The sequence below is a fragment of the Bos taurus genome, chromosome 18 (assembly GCF_002263795.3).
Source record: "Bos taurus isolate L1 Dominette 01449 registration number 42190680 breed Hereford chromosome 18, ARS-UCD2.0, whole genome shotgun sequence".
Lineage (NCBI taxonomy): Eukaryota > Metazoa > Chordata > Mammalia > Artiodactyla > Bovidae > Bos > Bos taurus.
The window spans coordinates 35068252-35089846 of NC_037345.1; the positions used below are offsets into that span (position 1 = coordinate 35068252).

General features: G+C 49.9%; 2 protein-coding genes across 2 annotated transcripts in view; both read right to left on the bottom strand.

The window, feature by feature from the left end:
- ATP6V0D1 (ATPase H+ transporting V0 subunit d1) overlaps positions 1 to 17369 on the bottom strand; it is a 39067-nt gene extending 21698 nt beyond the window's left edge. The window contains 1 exon segment of the mRNA NM_174505.3: positions 17187 to 17369. Within this exon segment, the coding sequence (NP_776930.1) occupies positions 17187 to 17316 (130 nt within the window). The 5' untranslated portion in view covers positions 17317 to 17369.
- An 818-nt stretch (positions 17370 to 18187) lies between these two features.
- Positions 18188 to 18938, bottom strand: AGRP (agouti related neuropeptide). Its single transcript, NM_173983.2, has 3 exons — positions 18809 to 18938; positions 18560 to 18651; positions 18188 to 18370 (listed from the first exon to the last, which is right to left on the bottom strand). The coding sequence occupies exons 1-3, from the start codon at positions 18936 to 18938 to the stop codon at positions 18188 to 18190; spliced, it is 405 nt and encodes a 134-aa protein (NP_776408.2).
- Between the last annotated feature and the right edge of the window lie 2657 nt (positions 18939 to 21595).

Below are 21595 nucleotides of genomic sequence, written 5' to 3' on the forward strand. Positions count from 1 at the left end.
GGCAGCCCAGCCCCAGGCACCTTGACAGAGGCTAGGACCCAGGTATGCACCCCCGACAATATGGTGAGCTACTGCCCTGCTGCCCTCAGGAGCTGGTGCAGCCAAGGACAGCTCTTGCTCCATGGGAAGCCCCTGGGCCGGCGTGCCAGCAGTCTTGGGAAGAACCTGGAGACTACTGCTGGCACGGTCACATGCAAGTTACTGGGTTTCAGCTGGCATGAGGCAAAGACCCTGCAGGAAAAGGACAGCGAGTTCTCCTTCCCAGGTCCCTAGACTAGCATTTTGTCTCACCCTTGGAGGCCTTTCAGTGAGGTGCGGCATTCCCAGAGGGGGGATGGGACTGAGCTGTAGCCAGGGCCCAGCTGACATTGGGGTTGGTGACACCACCCACCTGCATATCAGATACGGGGATCTGATAAGCAGGAGTGTCACTCCCTGGTCTAGGAGGCAGCAGGATGTCTGAGGTTCACCACCCTTCTCCCTGCTCCGAGACAGGTGGCAGGTGCTGGCAGAGCACATTTAATTACCCTCATGCTCTCAGGAACACCTTGTCCCTGTGGCTGGGAGAATGAAAGCATCACTCACAACCCATGAGGAAGTCAACCCATCCGATAGTCAGGAGGGTGCCAGGCGGGCGACGGTCCCACGTGCCAAAGGGAGGGGCAGAACTGGTTAAGGCTGCACCCAGGGCAAGTTCCAAGAAGCTCTCCGCTGACTGAGTGGAGATCCGCCTGGACAGCCCCTCACCAGGACATCCCCACCCAGGGCTCACCAGAACTGGCATGTCCCAGGAGACCCAGGGCTTGGAGGGCGGCTTCCCCTGTTGCCCTCCCCTGAGACTTAGCCAGCCCGCCTCACCCTGGGAGGCAGGGCCCACACCTCTGCTGCTGCCTGTACTTTGACCCTGAGCAGGCTCTTTCTTTTCCAGGCTCACCACCTCAGTTACAGAGCCTGCAGGCTGGAGTGGACCTGGGGCTTCTTGGCAAGAGCTTCTTTGCACTTTCCCAAAGATGTAAGTCTGCCTGGGTGTTGAATGAGAAGAGGGATAGACGTCCAGTGTGGCTAGGTGCCAGGCAGCCCAGGAAAAGGCCAGCTGTGGCAGGGAGCTTCTCAAAAGCTGGCTTGTGTCCTGACAGGCTCCTGGGTCCGCTGGTCCACACCACCTGAGCAATCCTCTCTGCCCTTAGTGCTTGGCTTCTGTTCTACATGCATTGTCCTCTAGAAGAAGGACCCAAAGAAAAATTGGAGCTCACTTCAACTAGGGAAAAGCAGTTTTAAGACCCCCAGGGGCTGCTGTTCCCAGTAAAATTTAAGCCAAGTCAGGCTGGATCCTGGAGGGGCATCTTGCCAGCTCCACAGTACTTAAGAGTCCAAGCTATGGAAATACTCACAGTGCTGAGACCTAGGGCCTGTGGATGGGCTTAGAGGATCAGGCCTCATCTGGGGCTGTCTCAGCATGAAGTCTCATTCCCTGAAGCTCACAGAAACAAGACCAAGCAACCTGGGCCAGAAGCAGAGTTGACCCACTCCATACCCACACCCAGCTGAGTCAAGAGGCCTGGGCCAGGCAGGAAGTGGCAGGAAGTAGCATCCACGCTGGTCCTGTCCTGCATCACAGACTCCTCACACACCCTGCTCTAGGGGCTGACAGGACACACGCAGGAGAAACAGTAAGACACCAGACTGAGCCTGATCAGTACTCAGGCCCTGGGAGAGAGGCAATTTCCCTCTCAGGGAATCTCATAGCAGAAGTTAGGTTCAAATGATGGCAGTCAGTGGAAGAGCGGGGGTGACAGGGAGGCATGGAGCCTGGGCCAGGCCTGAGGGATAACACTCCAGGACTCTCACTTTCCCTAAGCTTTGCCACATGGCATCTGGCTTAGAGGTTAAAGTATTGAGGGTGGGGAGAAATGAGTGAGCTACAACCCATGACCAGCAGCCTTGGGCCCTGTGTGTCAGGTCATGGGTCATAGCTCACCTGTATTCCTCAACTCCCAAACCTTAATTTCCACACTGGATACCGTGTGGCAAGACACCTGGGGGGATGGAAAGCACCCCAGAATCAGGGTCTCTTTCACCTGACCACCCCTTCCCAAGTTGGAGGCTGGGCACCAAGAGGCACAGTACAGGTAGTCTTCAGTGAATAAGTGAAGGAAACTATCAAAAAATCTAGAGAGATGGGACTGGAGGAGCCAAGATAGATGTCAGGAGGCCATAAGCAAGGCCTTGAGCCTCACCTGGTCCCAGTTTCCCTGGGAAGCTACGAGGGTTGGATAAGGTTACTTGCAGGGGCCCAGTCAGCTCTGATATTCTACTCTGATCAAGCCTGGATCTCACTGACTCTCTGCAACTCCAGTCCCTGAGGGCCATGCAGGAGCTCAGGGTGAGCCCAGTGGCCTGGCTACCCTGAAACAGCCCTTTCAGAGCTCACAACAGGTGCAGGGAAGGCCTCAGGCTGTGGAGCAGCAGCAAACAGGAGAGGCCAAGCTGAAGCAGCAAAGATACCACAGACGACTCCTTGGAGGGGGAAGCCCCATCCATCAGCCAAACACAAAGCCTCAGCTGAAGTCAAAGCCTAAAAACCATTGCCTGAGCGGCCAAAGCGGGGGATAAGCTCTGGCCCAGGGCCAGGCCAGGGTTGGCCAGGAAAGTGGGGCCTGGTCCTCAGTGGAGGCTGTTCCTCCACACATCCCTTTACCTTTCTTAAGTCTGCCCCCCACCAGGACCACCCACACTCACATGGTAGTGGGGTTGGGGTGGTGGTGGGCAGTCGCACCCTAGGCCCTGGACCTGCAGGGTGAGCTACACGGTGCTGGGTGCAGATGGGCAGAGCAGGCACCAGGCCCAGCACACGTGGCCCTTCAGGGCCTTGATTTTCCTCTCTTTAAAAGAGGAGGAAGGCCATTATTCCCATGCAGAGTAGTTTTTTTTTTTTTTTTAAATCATCTAGGAGTGGGTGTTGGCTGAGGCAGAAGCCAGGGAGGCCAATGGAAAGACTACTCCAAATTGGGGTACAAGGTGGAGAGTTGTCAATTACCTGATAACCTGACTGTGTGTACCTATACCCTATAGAGCCTGGGGTGCCTGATTTGGTCTCTCCCAGAGTCACCCTACACACATGTCCCTGTGTATACCACAGGCACCCCTACATGCCCCCCCAAAGTGCTGAAGAAAGCTGGGAGGAGAGGAATCTGTCTTGAGGATGAATTTTCCATCTCCTGGAAGGACGAGAGTAGAAGAACCAGAGTGGAGGCCACCCAGGGAAGGATGGTGCTTCTGGGAGCCTGGGGAGCACGGCCTTGACTCCTGGCAAGCTTAAGCTCCTACCTGGTGCCCCCAAGACCCTTGATTCATAGCTGGCACACTGCACTGAAGCTGCTGCTCCAACTCTGAGGACTTCCAGTGTGACCCAGGTGGAGGTAAATGAAGACAACTTGGAGATCAAGCCTGCAGCAGTCTGCACTGGGCACTATGGTGGACAGCATCCCAGGAGAATTCCCTGGCCTTCCTCTTCCTCACTCAGGAAGCAGGGGCACAGGGAGGTGAGGGTGGGAAGAGATGGACAGACAGGAGACACTGAGCCACAAGCCCTATATAACCTGGGAAGGCTGACTGGAAACTTGGGTGAGGGAAGCAGGGCCCAGGGCAGAGTCCCAAGGGGACAGAGGCTTAAGGCAGATGCTGCACAGAGAAGCAGAGGAGATGCGACAGTGGGTCCAGCCACACCCTCTTCCCGGGCCCTCAGACAGCTGAATGGTCCTGGTGCACCCCCTTGTGGCCAAAGGGAGGATGGCACTGTCAACAGTCCAGAGCTCGGCTCTGGCTCCGTGATTGTAACAGCCTTGGACTCCAGGTACGTATTTCCCCAGGGGTTAAATGGGGGAAAAGGCTGCAGGCACCTGCAGAGCCAAATGGAACAAGAAAAGGACTGGGGTGGACATTGAATCTGGTCATGAGGGACTGGTCTGTCTTGCATCAGTGCAATAAGTGACCTTCTAAGGTGTAAGAGTGAACACCGTGCAGAGGAAGCCTGGGCATGTTCAGCCCTCTACACTCTTGTCCTCCAGTTCCCCAAGACCCTCCCAAGGCTCCATATCCCTTAATTCAGCTCTCTGCTCCCTGTCTCTGCTGCTGCTAAGTCGCTTCAGTCATGTCCAACTCTTGTGCAACCCCACAGACGGCAGCCCACCAGGCTCCCCCATCCCTGGGATTCTCCAGGCAAGAACACTGGAGTGGGTTGCCATTTCCTTCTCCAAATCATGAAAGTGAAAGTACAGTCGCTCAGTCATGTCCGACTCTGAGCGATCCCATGGACTGCAGCCTACCAGGCTCCTCCGCCCATGGGATTTTCCAGGCAAGAGTACTGGAGTGGGGTGCCATTGCCTTTTCCAGCTCCTTGTCTTTAATGCCTAATAATATATCCTTTTTTTTAAAGTGCTTAATAACACAAAAGCAGAACAATCTACAACATGGTGCACTCCTCCCCCATACCTCACATCCTAGCCCCCTGCCAAAACCCAAAAAGAGTGATTTCTCATCCAATCACACAAATACCTACTGAGCATTCACACTGGTGGGCACTGTGCTGTTGAGAATTAACAACATGCAAGTGATTCGTTTCATTTTACAGATGAGCAAACCAGCTTCAAGGCATTAAATCACAATGGACAGCGTCACATGGTTGGCCAGAAAGGGAGCCACAGTCTCCTGCTGCCTGGCCTCACACACAACTTAAGAAAGGTCCTGGTGACCCAGAGAGGCCGGTGATTTACAAGAGAGACCATTACATCATGTGCTCACACCTCTTCATTCTTGATGTCAACCCTCCTAACAAGCTGGAGCATGTCTGAAAGCTGAGCCCAAAGCACAAGAACAGCTACAAGTAGGAAAAGATGTCTAGTGTGCTGTAGTCGACACTGCTGACCACATGGGGCCAGGGACAAACCACTGGAGGCAGACCTGGGCCCTCAGAGACTGTGGCTTGGTCCCATTTCATTTAACATCTAATGGCCCTAATTCAAGAGAAGCTCTGCTATGTTCAGTGTAGGCTGCTATGAAAGCAGGAAAGCAAGACTAATACATTCCAGAAAGGGGTTATGCAAGATGTTTAAAATCTGGATCTTTCCTTCTCTGCCATCCAGAAACCCTGGTCACCCTGGAAGTCTCATCTTTAAGGGTCCTGAATGGCTGACATTTGCCTGTGCTGAGGTCACTTCAAAAGGCCCTGTGGTTCAGACACTGGCTCCACCTCAGAAACCAAGCCCAAGAAATCAGTGAGAAAACTGAGGGACAAGAGTGTTATTACCCACCAGAGCAAGTTCTGACATGAACTCCCAGGGCAGGGCTTCTGAAACAAGGGTTATCAGTTCCTGTGTGGACTGTCCTGACCATAAACAGCTTCCCAGATAAAATCAAGCTACAGTATACACCAGTGCAAGGTGTAATCAGTGAAGAGAAAAAAAGAAGTGTATGGGGGGTTGGGGGAAGGCAACAAAGGGAAAAGAGAAAAATGGACAGGTGGGAGGTGAGCTGAATATGGACGGGGCTCTGGGACTCTGTTCTGAGTGACATGTGGGCCTGGGCCTCATGCATCCCTTGGACTCTTGAGTCTTCTGGTGTAAAGAGAAGGGAAGGGGGTTGATGGGGGCTCCCTAAGAGTCAGACCAGCACTACAACGCTGTGAACAAAAATCTGGAAGAATGCCCTAGCGTCACCAGCAGGGGTCTCGGCTTGGATGGCTGATGGGTTAAGTGCGTTCTCTTTGCTCACCTATATGTTCGAATTTCTCTTATTTTAGATATCTTCAGCAGATATTTTAAACGATAAAACGTTTGTTCAATACAACACATTTGAACGATGGAAGAGTACTTAAAATTAAAGACTGACATATTTCCCCTCCCAGTCCCTCCAACCCTTCCTCTGCAGAGGCTGCCACTCCAGGCTGGTTGTCTACGCTTCCAAACACATTTTCATGTGCACATTACCTGGTGTTCTACTAAAATGAGACTATATTACACACAACACTCTGCAACTTCTCACTTAACAAGATATTTCTAAATCAATCTTCATGGAACATCACATTTTTGAGCACCTGAATAGTATTCCACTGTGAGCACAGACCATGGTTTATTTAACCATTCCCCTGTCCACAGCAATCCCTCTGGTTCGAACAGGTTGCAGTTAGTTACCTCCAAGGCTGGTGCAGACACCTCTGTGCATGCCATCCTGTGCTCACCTATGGGATGCGACCCTGTAGGTGGGTGTGCAGGGTCACAAAGTACCTGCACGTGCAGTATTTAAACAAGGCAGTAAAAGCTTGTTCCCCAAGGACCTATACCAAGTTATCCTTCCAACTCCACTTTTGGAATTTTTAAAAAAAAATTATGTTTAGGACTTCCCCGGCAGTCCAATGGTTAAGAACCCACGCTGGTATGATCATCCCTCATATAATCTCTGGTCGGCAGGAGAAACTGAGATCCCACATGCCACGAGGCACAGCCAAAAATAAATAAGTAAAAAATTATGTTTAGTTAAAAAGAAGATCAAAAAAGAAAAACAGAAGGGACTTCTGTGGCAGTCCAGTGGTTGAGACTCTCGGCTTCCACCTTGGGAGGCACGGGTTCGATCCCTGGTCAGGGAACTAGGATCCCACTAGTCGCGTAGCGAGGCCAAAATTAATTAATTAACTTTTTTTTTAAGACACCTACATAAAAAAAAAAAAAAGTAAGAAAAGAAAGAAACCACCCTGCCCAGTCATGAAGGAAGGAGGCATGGCAGGGGTGTGAAGGGGAACCCCTGGCTGTGGCTCTCTGTGCTCTGCTCGCCAAATTAGGCTCCACGCCAAGTATACTCCTCAGGGCAAGCTTGTGTCCCCTTGGCCTGCTGTGAAGGCTGCTCCCCAGCCTCCTGGCAGGACTTGTGGGCGGGATGAGGCTTCTAAGGGAGTTTGCCCTGGTGGCAGGCCAACAGATGGCGCAGGCTGAGCTGCCGCCGGCCAGCATGCTGATGACTTCCAGACTGGAATCATCAGTGCTGCTTCCCTGGAGCTCCAGATCCACACAGCCACCTCCCTCAGACATGCAGACTGAGTGCTTCTGCGATGGAGCACCTCCTCCACCACCTGTCCATGCCCCAGACCTTCTCCCCTCCTGCTGGGGCCCGTCTCAGAAGCAGTTCCAGCACCCACCCAGACATCTGAGGTCAAAATCCTGATCTCTAACCCCTCTCACCTCTATACCTAAAGCAAACTGGCCCAATCTTGCGGGTCTCATTCCCTAAGCTGGTCTCTGACCCAGTTCTTCTTCTGCCCATGTGCCACTCCTGCCCCAGTTCAGCCCCATTCTCTCACCTGGAGAGCTAGGATAGCATATCCTCTAGCCTGGCTCCTCCTAAACCAAACCTCCAGAGCCCCGTATCCTGTTTCTAATCGCATCACACCACCAACCCTCACCCCCTTCACAGTCCTTCCCTCCTTCATGTACTGAGGGATCAAGTCCAAGCTGGCTCATGGCAGCAAGACCTCCCTCCTGCCCACCCCTGGCCTCCGCCCCTGCTCTGGGGCCTCATCCTCTTGCAGCAGCACTGGGAGAGGAACAGTCTAGTCGCCACCACGGATTTGTGCCAGCTCATCAGTCTTTGGGCATGGGGGGAAGGGGTCTCTTCACACAGCAACATCACTGGCCAGGGCAGCTGGGACAACACAGGCCATCAAACACTGAGGGGAAAACTTCAGGTGCGTGTGGGGGGCCCTCACAACTCAGGAGACTCGAAGTAGCTGTGGCTTTGGTCCATGTGCTAACCCTCTCCATGTGTACACCCTTCCCCTGAGGGGCCCCCCTCCCAGAGCTGCTCTGTCGTGCTTGTGATCATCGGGTTGCCAGAACTGTGTCCTCTCTCCCTCTGGATCACATCTGGCTCTAAGGAGTTCTGGGCTGAGCTAAGTTTGTCTTGCTGTCTAAGCCATGGTCACCCAATTTCATCAAACCAATATATTCTCCTCTGACAAACAAAATGGAACATACAAAATGTTTCCAGGCAAGAAAATAAACAGAAACTCTTGAGCAAGACATTTCCCACACACTGACCCTGACCTAAGTGAAGGATCTCCCTCTTGCTCTCTCTATTACAACTTTCATCCCTCCTAAGCCACTTCCCAAGGCACCCGAAGCCTTTGATGAACCAGCCCGAGGGAACTGTCCACCCTCAGCCCTGCGTACCCCTGACACGTGCTCTATTCTCTTCCTGGTTCCCAATTTCTCCTGATCTTCTACGCGGTTTGATGTTTCTAAAACTACAAATGCCTTCTTCCCACCTCCCCAACCTGGCTACTTTTTTGTGTGACAGTTTTACTGAGATATAGTTCATATGCCATACAATTTTCCCATTTAAAATGTACAATTCAATGGCTTTTAGTATATTCAGAGTTGCACAACCATCACAATTAATTTTACAACATTTTCATTGCCCCAAAAAGAAGCCCTATAAGCTGTTACTCCTCACATGCTCCCACTGTCCCAAAGTATGCTTCATGCCTACTGGACATTTAGCACTATCTTTTTTAAAAGTCTCTACTGAATTTGTTATAATATTGCTTCTTTTGTTTATGTTCTGTTGTTTTGGGCCATGAGCCATGTGGGATCTTAAACTTCCTGACCAGGGATCAAACCCACACCCCATGCATTGGAAGGTGAAGTCTTAACAACTGGACCGCCAGGGAAACCCTCAATTCTGTTTTGATCTCCGCCAGTCTGTCCATTAGGTGCATGGGCTCCCCCAGGCAAGGCCTGTGTGATATGTTTTCATTGCCCACTCGGGGCCCAGCATGGCACCCGCCTCCCAGGAGTGACGAGAAGGAATGACCATAGTGGGAGCAGCTGGCTTCCCTGACTGCTCACTCAGCACCAGGCCCTGTACTTCACGCCGCTAACATCTCAGAGCGATTCTATTAATGCTCTCATTGTGCAGCTGAGGATAAACCACTTGCCCAGGGTCACAAAGCCAGTAAGAGGCTGAGCTGAGATTCCTCAGTGAGCCGAGTTCATCTGTGAGCTCCGCTCTGTCCATCCACTGTCTCTGTCCATTGACTCTGTGCCTGGTCGTCAGTTTCCAGCCCCGCTCTTCTCTGTTCTCATCAAGGTCACCGACGACCTCTGAACAGCAAACCAAATAGAGAGCTGTCTGACTTTATTTCAATATCCAGGACACCGCTGTCAGTCACCACCCCTTCCTTTCTCTCCTACCCACCTCTCAGGGGATGCCTTTGGCCTTTCTGGCAGGACCATCTTTTGCCCCATTCTTGCTTAATGGAAGCTCTTCCTGGGGGAGGGTCTCACCATCTAGGGTGTCTACTCTTCTGACTCAATTCTCTCCTGGGGTCAGTGGCCACACTTCTACACTGATTCCCCAAGCTCACACCTGAGCAGCAAAAATAGCCTCCACCTCTTCACTCAAATGGCTCACAGATCCCTCATTCCCATCTTCTTGCTCTTTCTCCAAACTGTTCCTTCCACATTCCTCTGTCATTTCACCCGCCACCTACATAGGTGCCTAAGCCAGGGTGGAGACATCAGCCTTGACTCTTCATTCCTCCTCAGACTCCTTATCCAACCCTCATATCCTATTAATTCCTCTCCCTGTAAATTCCCCCCCAATGCTAGCTGCCAATGCCTGAAGACATCTTCTCTGCCCCGGGTTACTTCTAAGACCCTGCAGACTGTTCTTCCCACCTCCAGTGTGGCCCCAATCCCTTGGAAACACACGTTTCAGACTGCAGGTACATTCTACAGTACAAAGTAAGTAGTCTTACCCTCCCATTTCCTGTGTTCAGGACAAAGCCCTTCCTGCAGTTTTTGCAGTTCTTCAAAGTTAATCTCTTGGGACTTCCCTGGTGGCCAGTGGCTAAGACTCCACGCTTCCACTGCAGGGGGTGTGGGTTCAGTCCCTTGTCAGGAAACTAAGATCCTGCATGCCACAAGGCACAGCCAAAATTTTTTAAAAAGCAGCAACAACAAAGATAAACTCTTTTCAGCCACATTTCTGGCCACATCACAATTAGTGCTGAATACCTAACTGTGCCACTAATAACTCATTAGTGCCACTCCTGGAGACACCATCTATGTTTGCATCTGCAGTTTGATGTGGCCAAGACCAGCCTGGAGTCTCACTTTCCTCTTCCTATAGAAGACTGCCTCTTGTGAAATAATGTTGAAATGCAGAAGAAAATGCTGTAATGAACAGAAGGCAAGTGACTCACGACAGACAGGGAAAAAGTGCTCTGGAAGACAACCAGCAAATCAAGCATGTGAGCTCTTCAACCATGATCCCTGAGCATCTAATTCACTGGCTGAGGAAAACCATCCTTGGGACCACCGAGCTCACATGGAAGCTGAGAATATCACAGAGGTCCTCCTCCTAAATGTTAATATATTTCTTTACAACAGGAAGGAGATGAGCTGAATGGTCCAAGTGTCAGGGAGAGCCCCCATTCCAAATTAGGAACTCACATCTGGTACCCATCAGCTGAGTTACAGCTGCATAATCCAGCAAGTCACATGCTTTTTCAGTATTTTCCAAGTTTCTGAGTAAGAGGAGAGCTAATTCATTGCAAAATCCTGGAAATAATGACCAACTCAGCAACAATGAGAAACCCCTGGACTCAGATTATGGTCCCTAAATATCTTTTTTCCTATAAAAAGAAACAGGTTGCCTAAGAGAAATGATGACTCTAGGTCTGGATCAAAAAATGTACAAGATAACATTAGAATATACTGTCATCTCAGCAATAAAGAAGATTACAGGGTTATGTCAAAAAACTTATACAATAGGCAGCATATTGTATCATCTCCCATTGGCCAAAGGACAATTTGAGCATCGATAAAGTTGAGAGATTGAAGCACAACAAATATATTAAAAGCCTAAGTGTGTTATGATACTAAACAAACAAAAAGAAGAGTAAACAAACCTCATTAGTCATCTTTGGAGGATGTTGGAAAACCAACTCATTATTTTGGAAGCTAGACCAACCTAGATAGCATATTCAAAAGCAGAGACATTACTTTGCCAACAAACGTTCGTCTAGTCAAGGCTATGGTTTTTCCTGTGGTCATGTATGGATGTGAGAGTTGGACTGTGAAGAAGGCTGAGCACCAAAGAATTGATGCCTTTGAACTGTGGTGTTGGAGAAGACTCTTGAGAGTCCCTTGGACTGCAAGGAGATCCATCCAGTCCATTCTGAAGGAGATCAGCCCTGGGATTTCTTTGGAGGGAATGATGCTGAGGCTGAAACTCCAGTACTTTGGCAACCTCATGCAAAGAGCTGACTCATTGGAAAAGACTCTGATGCTGGGAGGGATTGGGGGCAAGAGGAGAAGGGGACGACAGAGGATGAGATGGCTAGATGGCATCACTGACTCTATGGACGTGAGTCTGAGTGAACTCGGGGAGTTTGTGATGGACAGGGAGGCCTGGCGTGCTGCAATTCATGGGGTCGCAAAGAGTCGGACATGACTGAGTGACTGAACTGAACTAACTGAACTGAAATAAGGGAAAGAATCAAGTATTTATTTTGCCTCTCCTATACAGATGGTATGTCAAGGTAATCAAGTACTAGATTCAAAGTACTACAGGGTTCAAAGTACTAGAACTTTCCAGCTTTAGAAGGAATTCTGCTAGCAATTCCAGAAGGAAAGATAAAATTAAAATATCACCATTTTGCAAACCCTAATGAAATCACGGTTCTAGGCAATAAACATCAATGATTCCTTTGTCATAAAAAGAGAAACAACTAAACAGAAACAGCTCTCAATAGAAGCACAAACATTACCTATTAAATATTGCTTTTAACAAATAACCAGATTCTAATTAAGTTTCTTGATCTAACTACCAATTAACAAGGGGCACGTTAAACTATACAGCAGAGAGAAAACCAGCAAAACTGAGATGAAGGAAAATCTATAGGGAGGTGGGAGGCGGGTTCAGGATGGGGAACACACGTACACCCATGGCTGATTCATGTCAATGTATGGCAAAAACCACTACAATATTGTAAAGTAACTAGCCTCCAATTAAATTAATTTAAAAAAAGGAAAATCTGTAAATTAAATGACCCAGCTTCTTCAACAAATAAAAGGAAAAGTGAAAGAGAAAACCTATATACTAAAAGACTTGTGACAGCATCAATTGCTTGATTGATGGATCATAACTGGACTCCAAGTGAAACAAATTGTATTAAAAAATCATTTGAGACAATCAGACAAATTTAAACCCTAAGTGGATATTTGATGACACCCAAAACTAATGTTTCTTTTAAAGGAGGAATAATAGGGTTGTGGTTACGTTAACAAAAAAAGTCATGATCTTTTTTTAGAAACACCAAAATATTTACAGCTGAAATGATACACTGTCTGGGATTGACTTCAAAATAACTGGAGTGGGGTGATAAATGAAGCTATTATCAACACAAGATTGATAAAGGTAACAAGAACTGAACAAGTTGTAATTAGGTGTCTATTACTTACAGAGTCATTATACTATTCCCTCCAATTTATATATGTTTAATGATTTCCATAATAAATGAAAGTGAATGATAAGCAGTTTTTAAAAGGAAAGGGGAGACTTTGGAGGGCACAGCCAGAGCCTCACTCATACTTGTATTCCCAGCAGCCAGTCAAATTAATAGCAATGCTTTTAGGCTGAAACCAAGGTCAAAGCTGAGGGTTCAAGCTCAGAACTATGTTAACCCCTGGAACACCTACTTGGCTCTTTTATTTGGCCCAGAAGCTTGCACAGAGTAAGCCTTCAGGAAGTGTGTTTTTGAATGAACAAATGAAGACTCGAACATCGAAATAGTACTACACATATTCCTCACGATCTGAAATATGTTCACTTAGTCACATACAAACACCTCGAATTCAGCCAGCTTCTGCAGAAGGTGGTGCCCCAAGCCACCACTCTCTCTGCCCCCACGTCCAGTGCTGAGGGGCCAGACGCTTCCTCTCCTGGGCTCACCTCAATTAAAAAATTTTTTTTTAATTTTATTCATTGGCTGCAACAGGTATTAGTTGCGGCATAAAGGCTTCCATAGTTGTGTTGCAGGGGCTTAATTGCTCCAAGGCACGTAGGATCTTAGTTCCCTGATCAGGGATTGAACCCATGTCCCCTGCAGGGCAAGGCAGATTCTTAACCACTGGACTACCAGGGAAGTCCCTCACCCCAATTTTTTTAAACCAAGGGTCTGAATTCCCAGATTTGTGCTCTCATCCTCCAAACCCCACCAGCCAGGACTCCTTTTGGTCCCGCTGAAGGCCTAACTATTTCTCCCCAACCTGCTGGTCTCTCTGCCTGAAATGCTCCCGCCCAGCACACCCCACCTCACACCCACCCCAGCTCTTGCTCAACTGGCTCCTCATGGTTCACACTTCATCTGGAAAATCCTTTTCTCAGCAGGGCCTTAACCAGCCCTCTTTAAAGAGAGTTCACCTCTGATTCTCTATCACTTCTCCATTGTCCTTTTCACAAGCGTCACCCTTAATATTTCTTTGCTTGACCATAACAGTAATAGCAGTTAACACACTGACTGAGTACGTACCATGTGCCAAGTTCATGCCAAGTGTTTTACAGGGAGTATCTTTTTTTTTCCCCCTAAACAGTTCTCTTTATTTATTTGGCCGCACTGTGAGGCATGTGGGATCTTAGCTCCCCATCAGGGATCAAACCCATGCCCCCTGCATTGGAATGCAGAGTCTTAAACACTGGGCTGCCAGGGAAGTCCCTAAAAGAATTATTTTGTTTAGCCTTCACAATCGCTCCATCAGTAAATATATATATATATATATATTTTTTTGCTAAGTAGCTTCAGTCGTGTCCGACTCTGCGTGACCCCACAGACAGCAGCCACCAGGCTCCCCCGTCCCTGGGATTCTCCAGGCAAGAATACTGGAGTGGGTTGCCATTTCCTTCTCCAATGCATGAACGTGAAAAGTCAAAGTGAAGTTGCTCAGTCGTGTTCGACTCTTAGTGACCTCATGGACTGCAGCCTACCAGGCTCCTCCGTCCATGGTATTCTCCAGGCAAGAGTACTGGAATGGGGTGCCATTGCCTTAAATTTGTATTATTATTACCCTTTTGCAAATGATGAAACTCAGGACAGAGCAGTTACACGGCCACAGAGGCATGAAATAGTAAGCCTACACTTGTAACCACTATGTTACACCGATTGCTTAATGTCTTTTCCTGGCCCCTTATAGTCTCCACCCTCAGACTTTAAGGGAACAAGAGAACATTATTCAACAAAGTATCTCAAACCCTACCACAGTGCCTGGCATAAAACAGGTGCTCCCTAAGTATATGTGGAATGCATGAAAGCATTCAAAGCAATACTGTGTTAAAAGGAAAAAAAAAAAGTAACACTATGTGATTTCTCTTTCTCTATCTCTGACCCACCTCCTCTTCCCCACAAGTCCCTAGGCACAGGACCCAGCTTCCAGAAGGTATTAAGCACATGCAGAAATACTTAGAGCTGGGAAGAGCTTTTGTGACCACCCAGCTCTGTCCCCTCAGTTCACCAAGAGGTAGGACTTTCTCCTACCTCTGAGAAGAGACAAGCAAGGTGGACGATGGAGGATACATGGACTTCAGAGGTCCTAAGAGACTGAGTTCTAGCAAAAGAGGTCAGTAGCAGATGCTCTGAGGAAGTGGAATGCAGGAAGGAGGGCAAGGGTGTGGTGGAGGATCAAGAAGTACTGGCCCTACCTCGCAGAACAAACACCCACTCACCACCCAATGCCCCGAGCCTTCTGGAAACTGTCCCATTTTTAAACATATTCTTTGGAAGCCTCATCTTCTCAAGATACACCTATAGATCTCACCAGGGACCACAGGCTTCCTTGGTTTCTCCTTCCTACCTTCCTCCCCACTCTTTCCCTTTTCCCTGGAGATAAGGAAGCAAAAGCATCCAGGAACAAACGGCTGGAGGCCAGGCCTCTGATGTGACCTTCAGCAGGCCTTCTTGTAGAGGACAAGAGGAGTTTCTGGGCACTTCTTCCTGCCTCTGGTTATCTCCAGACCCTGAAATTCCTGAACATATCCATTAGAGTCCCAAGAATCTCAAACTCTAAGTTAAGTGATTTCTAGGAAAGCAGCACAGACACCATAAGAGCTGCAACTGGATGGAGAGGGCCAAAATTCTAGCCTAGCATGGCCACAAAGGGGTTCTCAGATGGTATGGTACAGGGTCTGGGCCTTAAAGAGTAAGAATCACTGGGCTTCACCAGGATAAGAAAGCAACAGAGGAAGTGGCGTTCGCAAATAATCCTGAAAGGAGCTAACATTTATCTATCTCAGTGCTTGGTGCTGAGCTAAGTGTTTTACACATAATAACTTGTTGTTATCTAAGGATTTGGTGAGACAGGCACTGTTAATGTGTCAGATGAAGGATCCAAGGCCTAGAGGTGTTGAATAACTTGGTTAAATTAGGTGATTCAGTAACTGGTGGGGCTGGGATTCAGTCAGATTTGAAAGTCCAAAGTCCACCACAAAATGTGCACCAAAAGTTGGGAGTGGCTTACATGAGGGAAAGGAACATATGTGAAAGAGTGAGGGAATCGCTGAGTGTCACACTGAAGGACTGGATGGTGATCCACAAGGGGGACCATGTGTGAGCAGTGCTGTAGGAAGAATGGCCTAATGTGTTTATGGAGGATGATGAAAGATCTTTTGGGAACTCTGTGCCCCCAGAAACTCTACAGGGGTGGGGCAGGAGGGCAGCAGCAGGAGTGAGGAAAGCCTAAAAAAGAAACAAATTTACCAAATGCCAGTTGGTAATCTAAGCTATCCACATTCAGATTTAAGCAAATAAAGATCTTCCTCCAGTCCCAGTCAGTCCACAAAATTCCCATTAAATACCACTGTGTGCCACCCTGCCCTGTGCAGCCTCCCTGTTTCTCCTCTGTTTGCCACAGTGAGGACAATGAGGCTGCTGGCAAGTTCCTACAACCCAGCACAACCACTCTCATCAGGGAGGTGAAAGACATTTTTTGCACATTTATGTTAAAACCATAATGCCCACAATTGTATTTGAACTTCAGTAAGTTTTAAAATTTTAAAGGATTTATTTTCACATCACTGGCCTAGTTTGAAAGATCCATAATAACTGGTTGGTTGGTTGGTTGTTTTTTTTTATTGAGGTCACTTTTAACCTCAGTAACTTTATAATGAGAAAATTTTCTCCTGAACGTGAATCATCCAGCCATCTTCCCGCTCCAGCTACCAACCAGAAGGCTAGCAGTACTTCTGTTCAAGGCATATCACCTGGAGGTCAGGGATGGGAGCTCACAGCCCAGCCACTGTGCCCTTCACTACCACCTAGGGGGCAGGGGTGGGAAGGGAGAGGAAGAAGAGAAGGCTGGACTCAGGGAAGTCGATGCTGTGCCTCAGGGAGTCAATCCCACTTCGGAGCTGCGCGTCCTGAGAAGAAAGGGAAACTCCACTTCTCACTACTCCTGTACTAAGCAACCCTATCTGAACACACATCCTCATGGAGGGGGTGGGAATTATTGTCAGATACACGTGTATGAACCTCCAGACTTTCAGGGCTCTCCCAAACACTGCCTTCAGGAGTGAAGTGCCTTCAGCATCCCCAGCCAGTGGATCGGCGACGGAAGGACAACTCTAGCTAAGCTGGCCCAGCAATTCTCCCGAACGGCTCACTCCGCAGGAAAACACAATAATGCCAAAGGCCTTGGTGTACGTGTTGGGAGGGAAAGCAGGGGACTTTTCCGATTAGCTTCCCTAAGCGCTGCCAGGAGACAGCTCTCTCGCTACGTCAGGATAAAGAGACTTGTATGAGCACATCTCGCAGCAACTAACCACTCCCAAGAGGCCCTCTCTTCCAAACTACACGTCGGGCAAAACGGAGAAAGAAGCGGCCCCAGCAGAGGCGAACCACTACGGTTCTTAAAGCTTCTTTTGTGTTTGGGCCTTCACGGAGCTGCAACTAGAGGTACATTCCCTTCCGGCGCACCCATCAGCTCCTGCATTCCCAGCAGGCCTTTCAGGCCCAGATCCGGCTCCCCGACCTCTCAGACCCTTCGAGCACCCCCAGATTCCCCTCCCAGACCTCAGAAACTTCAGGCCTGGCTCGATCTCCTTGCCGGGCTTTCGAGGCCCAGCACCCCGGCCCCGCGGCTCACCCTCGAGCGTCTCGCACTGCACCAGGTTGAGGTAGTCCGCCTGGCTGAGCACCCCAGCCTTCAGGCCGCGCACCAGTCCCTCCAAGTAGCCATTGTCCACGTTGAAGTAAAGCTCCGGGAAGAACGACATGGCTGCGGCGGGGCGGCTGGACCGGAGGGCCCGGACCGGCCGGCACGCAGCACAACTCTTAAGATCAGCTGACTCGGCGCCCACAGCAGGCTGTCAAGAGCGTCAGGTGACGCGCAAGCGGCTCACGTGACCACGACGGGGCGGGGCTCCGTTTCCAGACAATTTCGGTGCAGAACGCTTGCGCAGGTGTAGGCTGCGGCCTGCCCTCTGGCGCCTGCGCGCTGAGGGGAGGCGGAGGCGGCCCTCCTGCTCCCTGGAGGGAGAAACTTGGAATGTTCCAGGCCAGCCACTTGGTGGCGCCCGTGAAGCGGGGGATTCGATTGGGCCTTCACTCTAGATTTTCTGAGTCTGGTATACCCTGGTGCTGTGACGGCCCCAGAAGTAAAGATGGGAGTGGGCTGCCCCTCTTTTGCTTGGAAATGTTCCAGACTGTTGAGCCATCCTTCCTCTGAGAGGGACTGAGGTCCAGTGAGGGCCATGCTTCGCTAAGGGTCACGCGTCGAGTTAGCCGCAAGCAGGCCCTGGAGCCTGAGGCTTGTTAGCATGCTGGGAGGTACAACCCCTCTGCCGCCCTGTGACCCGCTTTCTCGCATTTATCATCAGAGATTCTCAAGAGCGGGAGCGCGGCCCTCCTCTCTTTCTCCCAGCGGTTCCTGGTGCTCTAAGAGCTCGCATGTAAGTGACTTGTGATGGGATAACGCAGGCCCTGGAGTAAGGGGGTGTGTGTGGTGTTGTGGCTTAGAGGAACCTTCGCCCCTGCCGTGACCTCCCCCACCTCCGACGGCGGTCACGTTCGAAATAACGCCACAACCCTGGGGTTGGTTCCATCCTTTTATTGGTGCTCCCCAGCCCCGACCCAGACATCGACCAGCTAGGTGCGGCTGCAGGGGTTCGTGGTGGTACCCAGCTTGCGGCAGTAGCAGAAGGCGTTGAAGAAACGGCAATAGCACGTGGCGCACGGGTCACAGCAGGGTACCTGGTGTCCCAGACAGGATTCATGCAGCCTTACGCAGCGACGTGGGGAGCGTGGCTTGCGTCCTTCCGGATCTAGCACCTACAGGGTTTGGGGAACATGGGCCTCCAAAGGCACGTTCAGGGACCTGCCCTGATCAAGTTAGGAGAGGAGTGGAGCATGGGGAAGGATGGTCTGCAGTGTTGCCCCAGGTGAGAGAGTCAAGTAGAGATAGAGGTTGATGCCCCTCATTTAAAGACTGTGGCCACACCCCTTGCCCTGAGCAGTTACCTCTGCTAAGGCCTTGGCCTCTGCCTCCTGCAGCAGCGACTCTTCGGCCTGTTCCTCCGTTATCCTCTTCAGCGACGGTTGCAGGCTTAGGCCTGGGACAGGTAATGTGAGGGCAGAAACCCCCCATGCACAAGACACCGCCTCCCAGGCCTGGGATTGGGGAGGGGGAAAGAGGCTAATACAAGGCAGAACAATTTGTGACCAGAGAGTGTCCAGGCCCCACCCAGCCCCATCACTGCGCACACTGACCTTGGAGCTCTAGGAATAAGGCTTCCTCAGGCCTTCCGATGCCCTCCAGGGGAGCAGGGCCCATTTGGGCCCCCTGCATGGGGGGCATTGCCAGCAGCAGGGCACAGCTCAGCAGTACTGCGGTCAGCATGGCCTGGCTCAGCGGGAAAACCCACCACTTAGTCCATCTTCATCCCTGGAGCACCCTCTAGGTGCCCTATCCCAGATCTCTAGAGAGTAGGAGTCTTAGCCCAACCTGAGGACTTACCTCTGCTTGCTGGATCCTCGCCCCAGGAGTTGCTGACCATTCCATGTCCCCTGCTTATATGGCAGGATCTAATGAAGGGCCCACACGTGACTGCTTCCTGCAGCCAGGGTATGAGGGGCCCTCCCCAGAAGATGGGAGCATGATTCAGGCCTCTCTCACTGGAACCAGGGCTCTACAAGAGGGGTGCCCATCTCCAATTTGGAGTGAGGTCTCCGGGAGCCCTTCAAAATTTGGGAACAAGATAGGGTGCCCAGGGCCCCCAAATTTCTGCAGGACAGGGACCTGGGGGATGGGTAGGCCGGAGTCATTAGCAGTAACAAGGCAGGCAGCCCTGAACGCTTAATTTAATTTGTGGCCCCGGAGATGGTCATTCAGACCCTACGCATGGCTTGTTTCCTTTGTTTCCAGGAACTTGGGTCAAGGGCATTGAAAGGGGGTGATGGGCCAGTGGCCAAAGCCGGGTGGGGTGAGGTGCAGACCCAGACCCTGGGTTTTGGAGAGGAGTGAGGAAGGGAAAAGACCACTTAGCCAAAAATAGGCCCTCTGCCTCCCTCTCTGGATCTATCCCTGCTCCCCTTCTTCCTCCAGGCTTCTCCAAGATCCCACCCCTGCTCCTACCCCCACACCATTTTCTGCCTGCAGTTCCTGGAAACCAAGGTGACTGAACAGACTGTTCCCTCCCCAGGTGGGCGAGCAGCTTCAAAGTAAAAAGCTTTCAGCCCGCCTGCTTCATTAGTGCTAATGGCTGCTCCTTTCCGCCCTGTGTTGTCAGACTTTTGCCCATGCCTGGTCGCGTCAGCATGAGGCGAGTGTGAGGCCTGCCCTTTCATAGAGATGGTGGGACACACAGGACTTCCTGCCTCAGCCTCCCCTCACCACCACCTCCCCAAAGGGCACTTTATCACACGCTTGCCAGTTGGGGAAAGGGATGCAGGCTGAATCAGCTTCCAGGACTTGATGTACAATCTGAGCTGATATAAGACAGCAGGAGGATGAAGAGGCTGTTGGGGCTTGCAGCCCAGGTTCACATGGGCTATTTTGATCAGGGCGAGGCCTGAGGAAGTCCTTCTAGAAAGTGGTTGAAAACCATAGGCTATCATCTGGAGCTCAGTGGCTGTCTTCACTTGGGTATGTGGACACAGGGTATTGGCCTCAGGGACTGCCCAGGTCCCTGGTTAGGTCTGATGGGGAAGACAATCAAGAAAAACAACCATCAAAACATAGTGGAGGAACTTCCCTGGTGGTCCAGTGGTTAAGACTCCATGCTCCCAGTGCAGGGGACTGGGTTTGATCTCTGGTCAGGAAACTAAGATACCACATGCCACACAGCATGAAAATGAAAGTGAAGTGGCTCAGTTGTGTCTGACTCTTTGCTTCCCAGTGGGCCGTAGTCTACCAGGTTCCTCCATCCAGGGGATTTTCCAGGCAAGAGTACTGGAGTGGGTTGCCATTTCCTTCTCCATGGGGTTTTCCCAACCCAAGGATCGAACCCAGGTCTCCTGCATTCCGGGCAGACGCTTTACCGTCTGGGCCAGCAGGGAAGCCATACCACACAGCAGGCCCCCCCCCAAAAAAAACATACAAAAACAGAATGCCCGGAGAAATATAAACATTGGATATTTAAAGATATTAAAGAATAACTGTTAACTTTTTTACTTGTGATGATGGTACTGTACTCATGACTTTTTAAAGCATTGTTCTCTTTTAAAGAAAAATAATGTATTTAATGATAAAATGATATGAAATATGAGGTTTGCTTCAAAATAATCTGAGGTGGGGGAATAGCAGGAGGTGATATAGATGGAACAAAATTGTTAGTGGAGTTAGTAATTGTTGAAGGTGGGTGATGAGTACATGGGCTTAATTATCCTGATACTGCTACTTTTGTATATATTTGAAATTTTCCATAATAAACATTTGCTGATGGCCTTTCCCACCCCATCCTCCTCCTGCCCTCAGCTCAGTTTCACCCAGCTACCTTCCTACCACTGAATAGGCCCAAAGCGTGATCTATGGGTTTCTTGTTACAGCTCTATATCTCTATTTATATCTATGTGTATCTATGACTTGTGCATCAGTATTTAAAGTTAATGTTCCATTGGCTTATCAAATTTTATACGTTTAACAAATAATCAGTCTTCGGCTTGATCTTTCAAATTTTGTTACAATTAAGTTCCTGCCTTTCTATCATTTTCTATTTTCATAGTGTTTGTTGATCCTTACATTTGTCTTTCTTCCCAATGAACAGCGTCGCCTACACCTAGTAGTCTACAAAGGCTCCTCGGGAGCCCTTTCCATCTGCTGAATACCAACACTGCATGAGTGATTTTTCAGGTCTGGAATTGGCCTGATGTTCCCAAGACAAGGTTTTTGGCAAAAGGACCTTCAGAAATGTGTGACATGTCCTGGATGGAGGATTTGGGAGACCTGGGAAGATACAGAGCCTGCTTCGTGAGGCTGGGGATGGACTCCAGGCATCAGGACCCTGGCTTCAAGGAGGAGGAAGGGGAGAGTGTGAATGCGCTGTGCCAGATATCAAG

Excerpts from the sequence above, each read along its gene's own strand:
- AGRP (NM_173983.2), bottom strand. The coding sequence starts at position 18,938 with ATGCTGACCGCAGTACTGCTGAGCTGTGCCCTGCTGCTGGCAATGCCC. Across the intron at positions 18,652-18,808 it reads CTTATTCCTAGAGCTCCAAG|GCCTAAGCCTGCAACCGTCG; the intron begins GTCAGTGTGCGC and ends TACCTGTCCCAG. Across the intron at positions 18,371-18,559 it reads AGGCCAAGGCCTTAGCAGAG|GTGCTAGATCCGGAAGGACG; the intron begins GTAACTGCTCAG and ends CAAACCCTGTAG.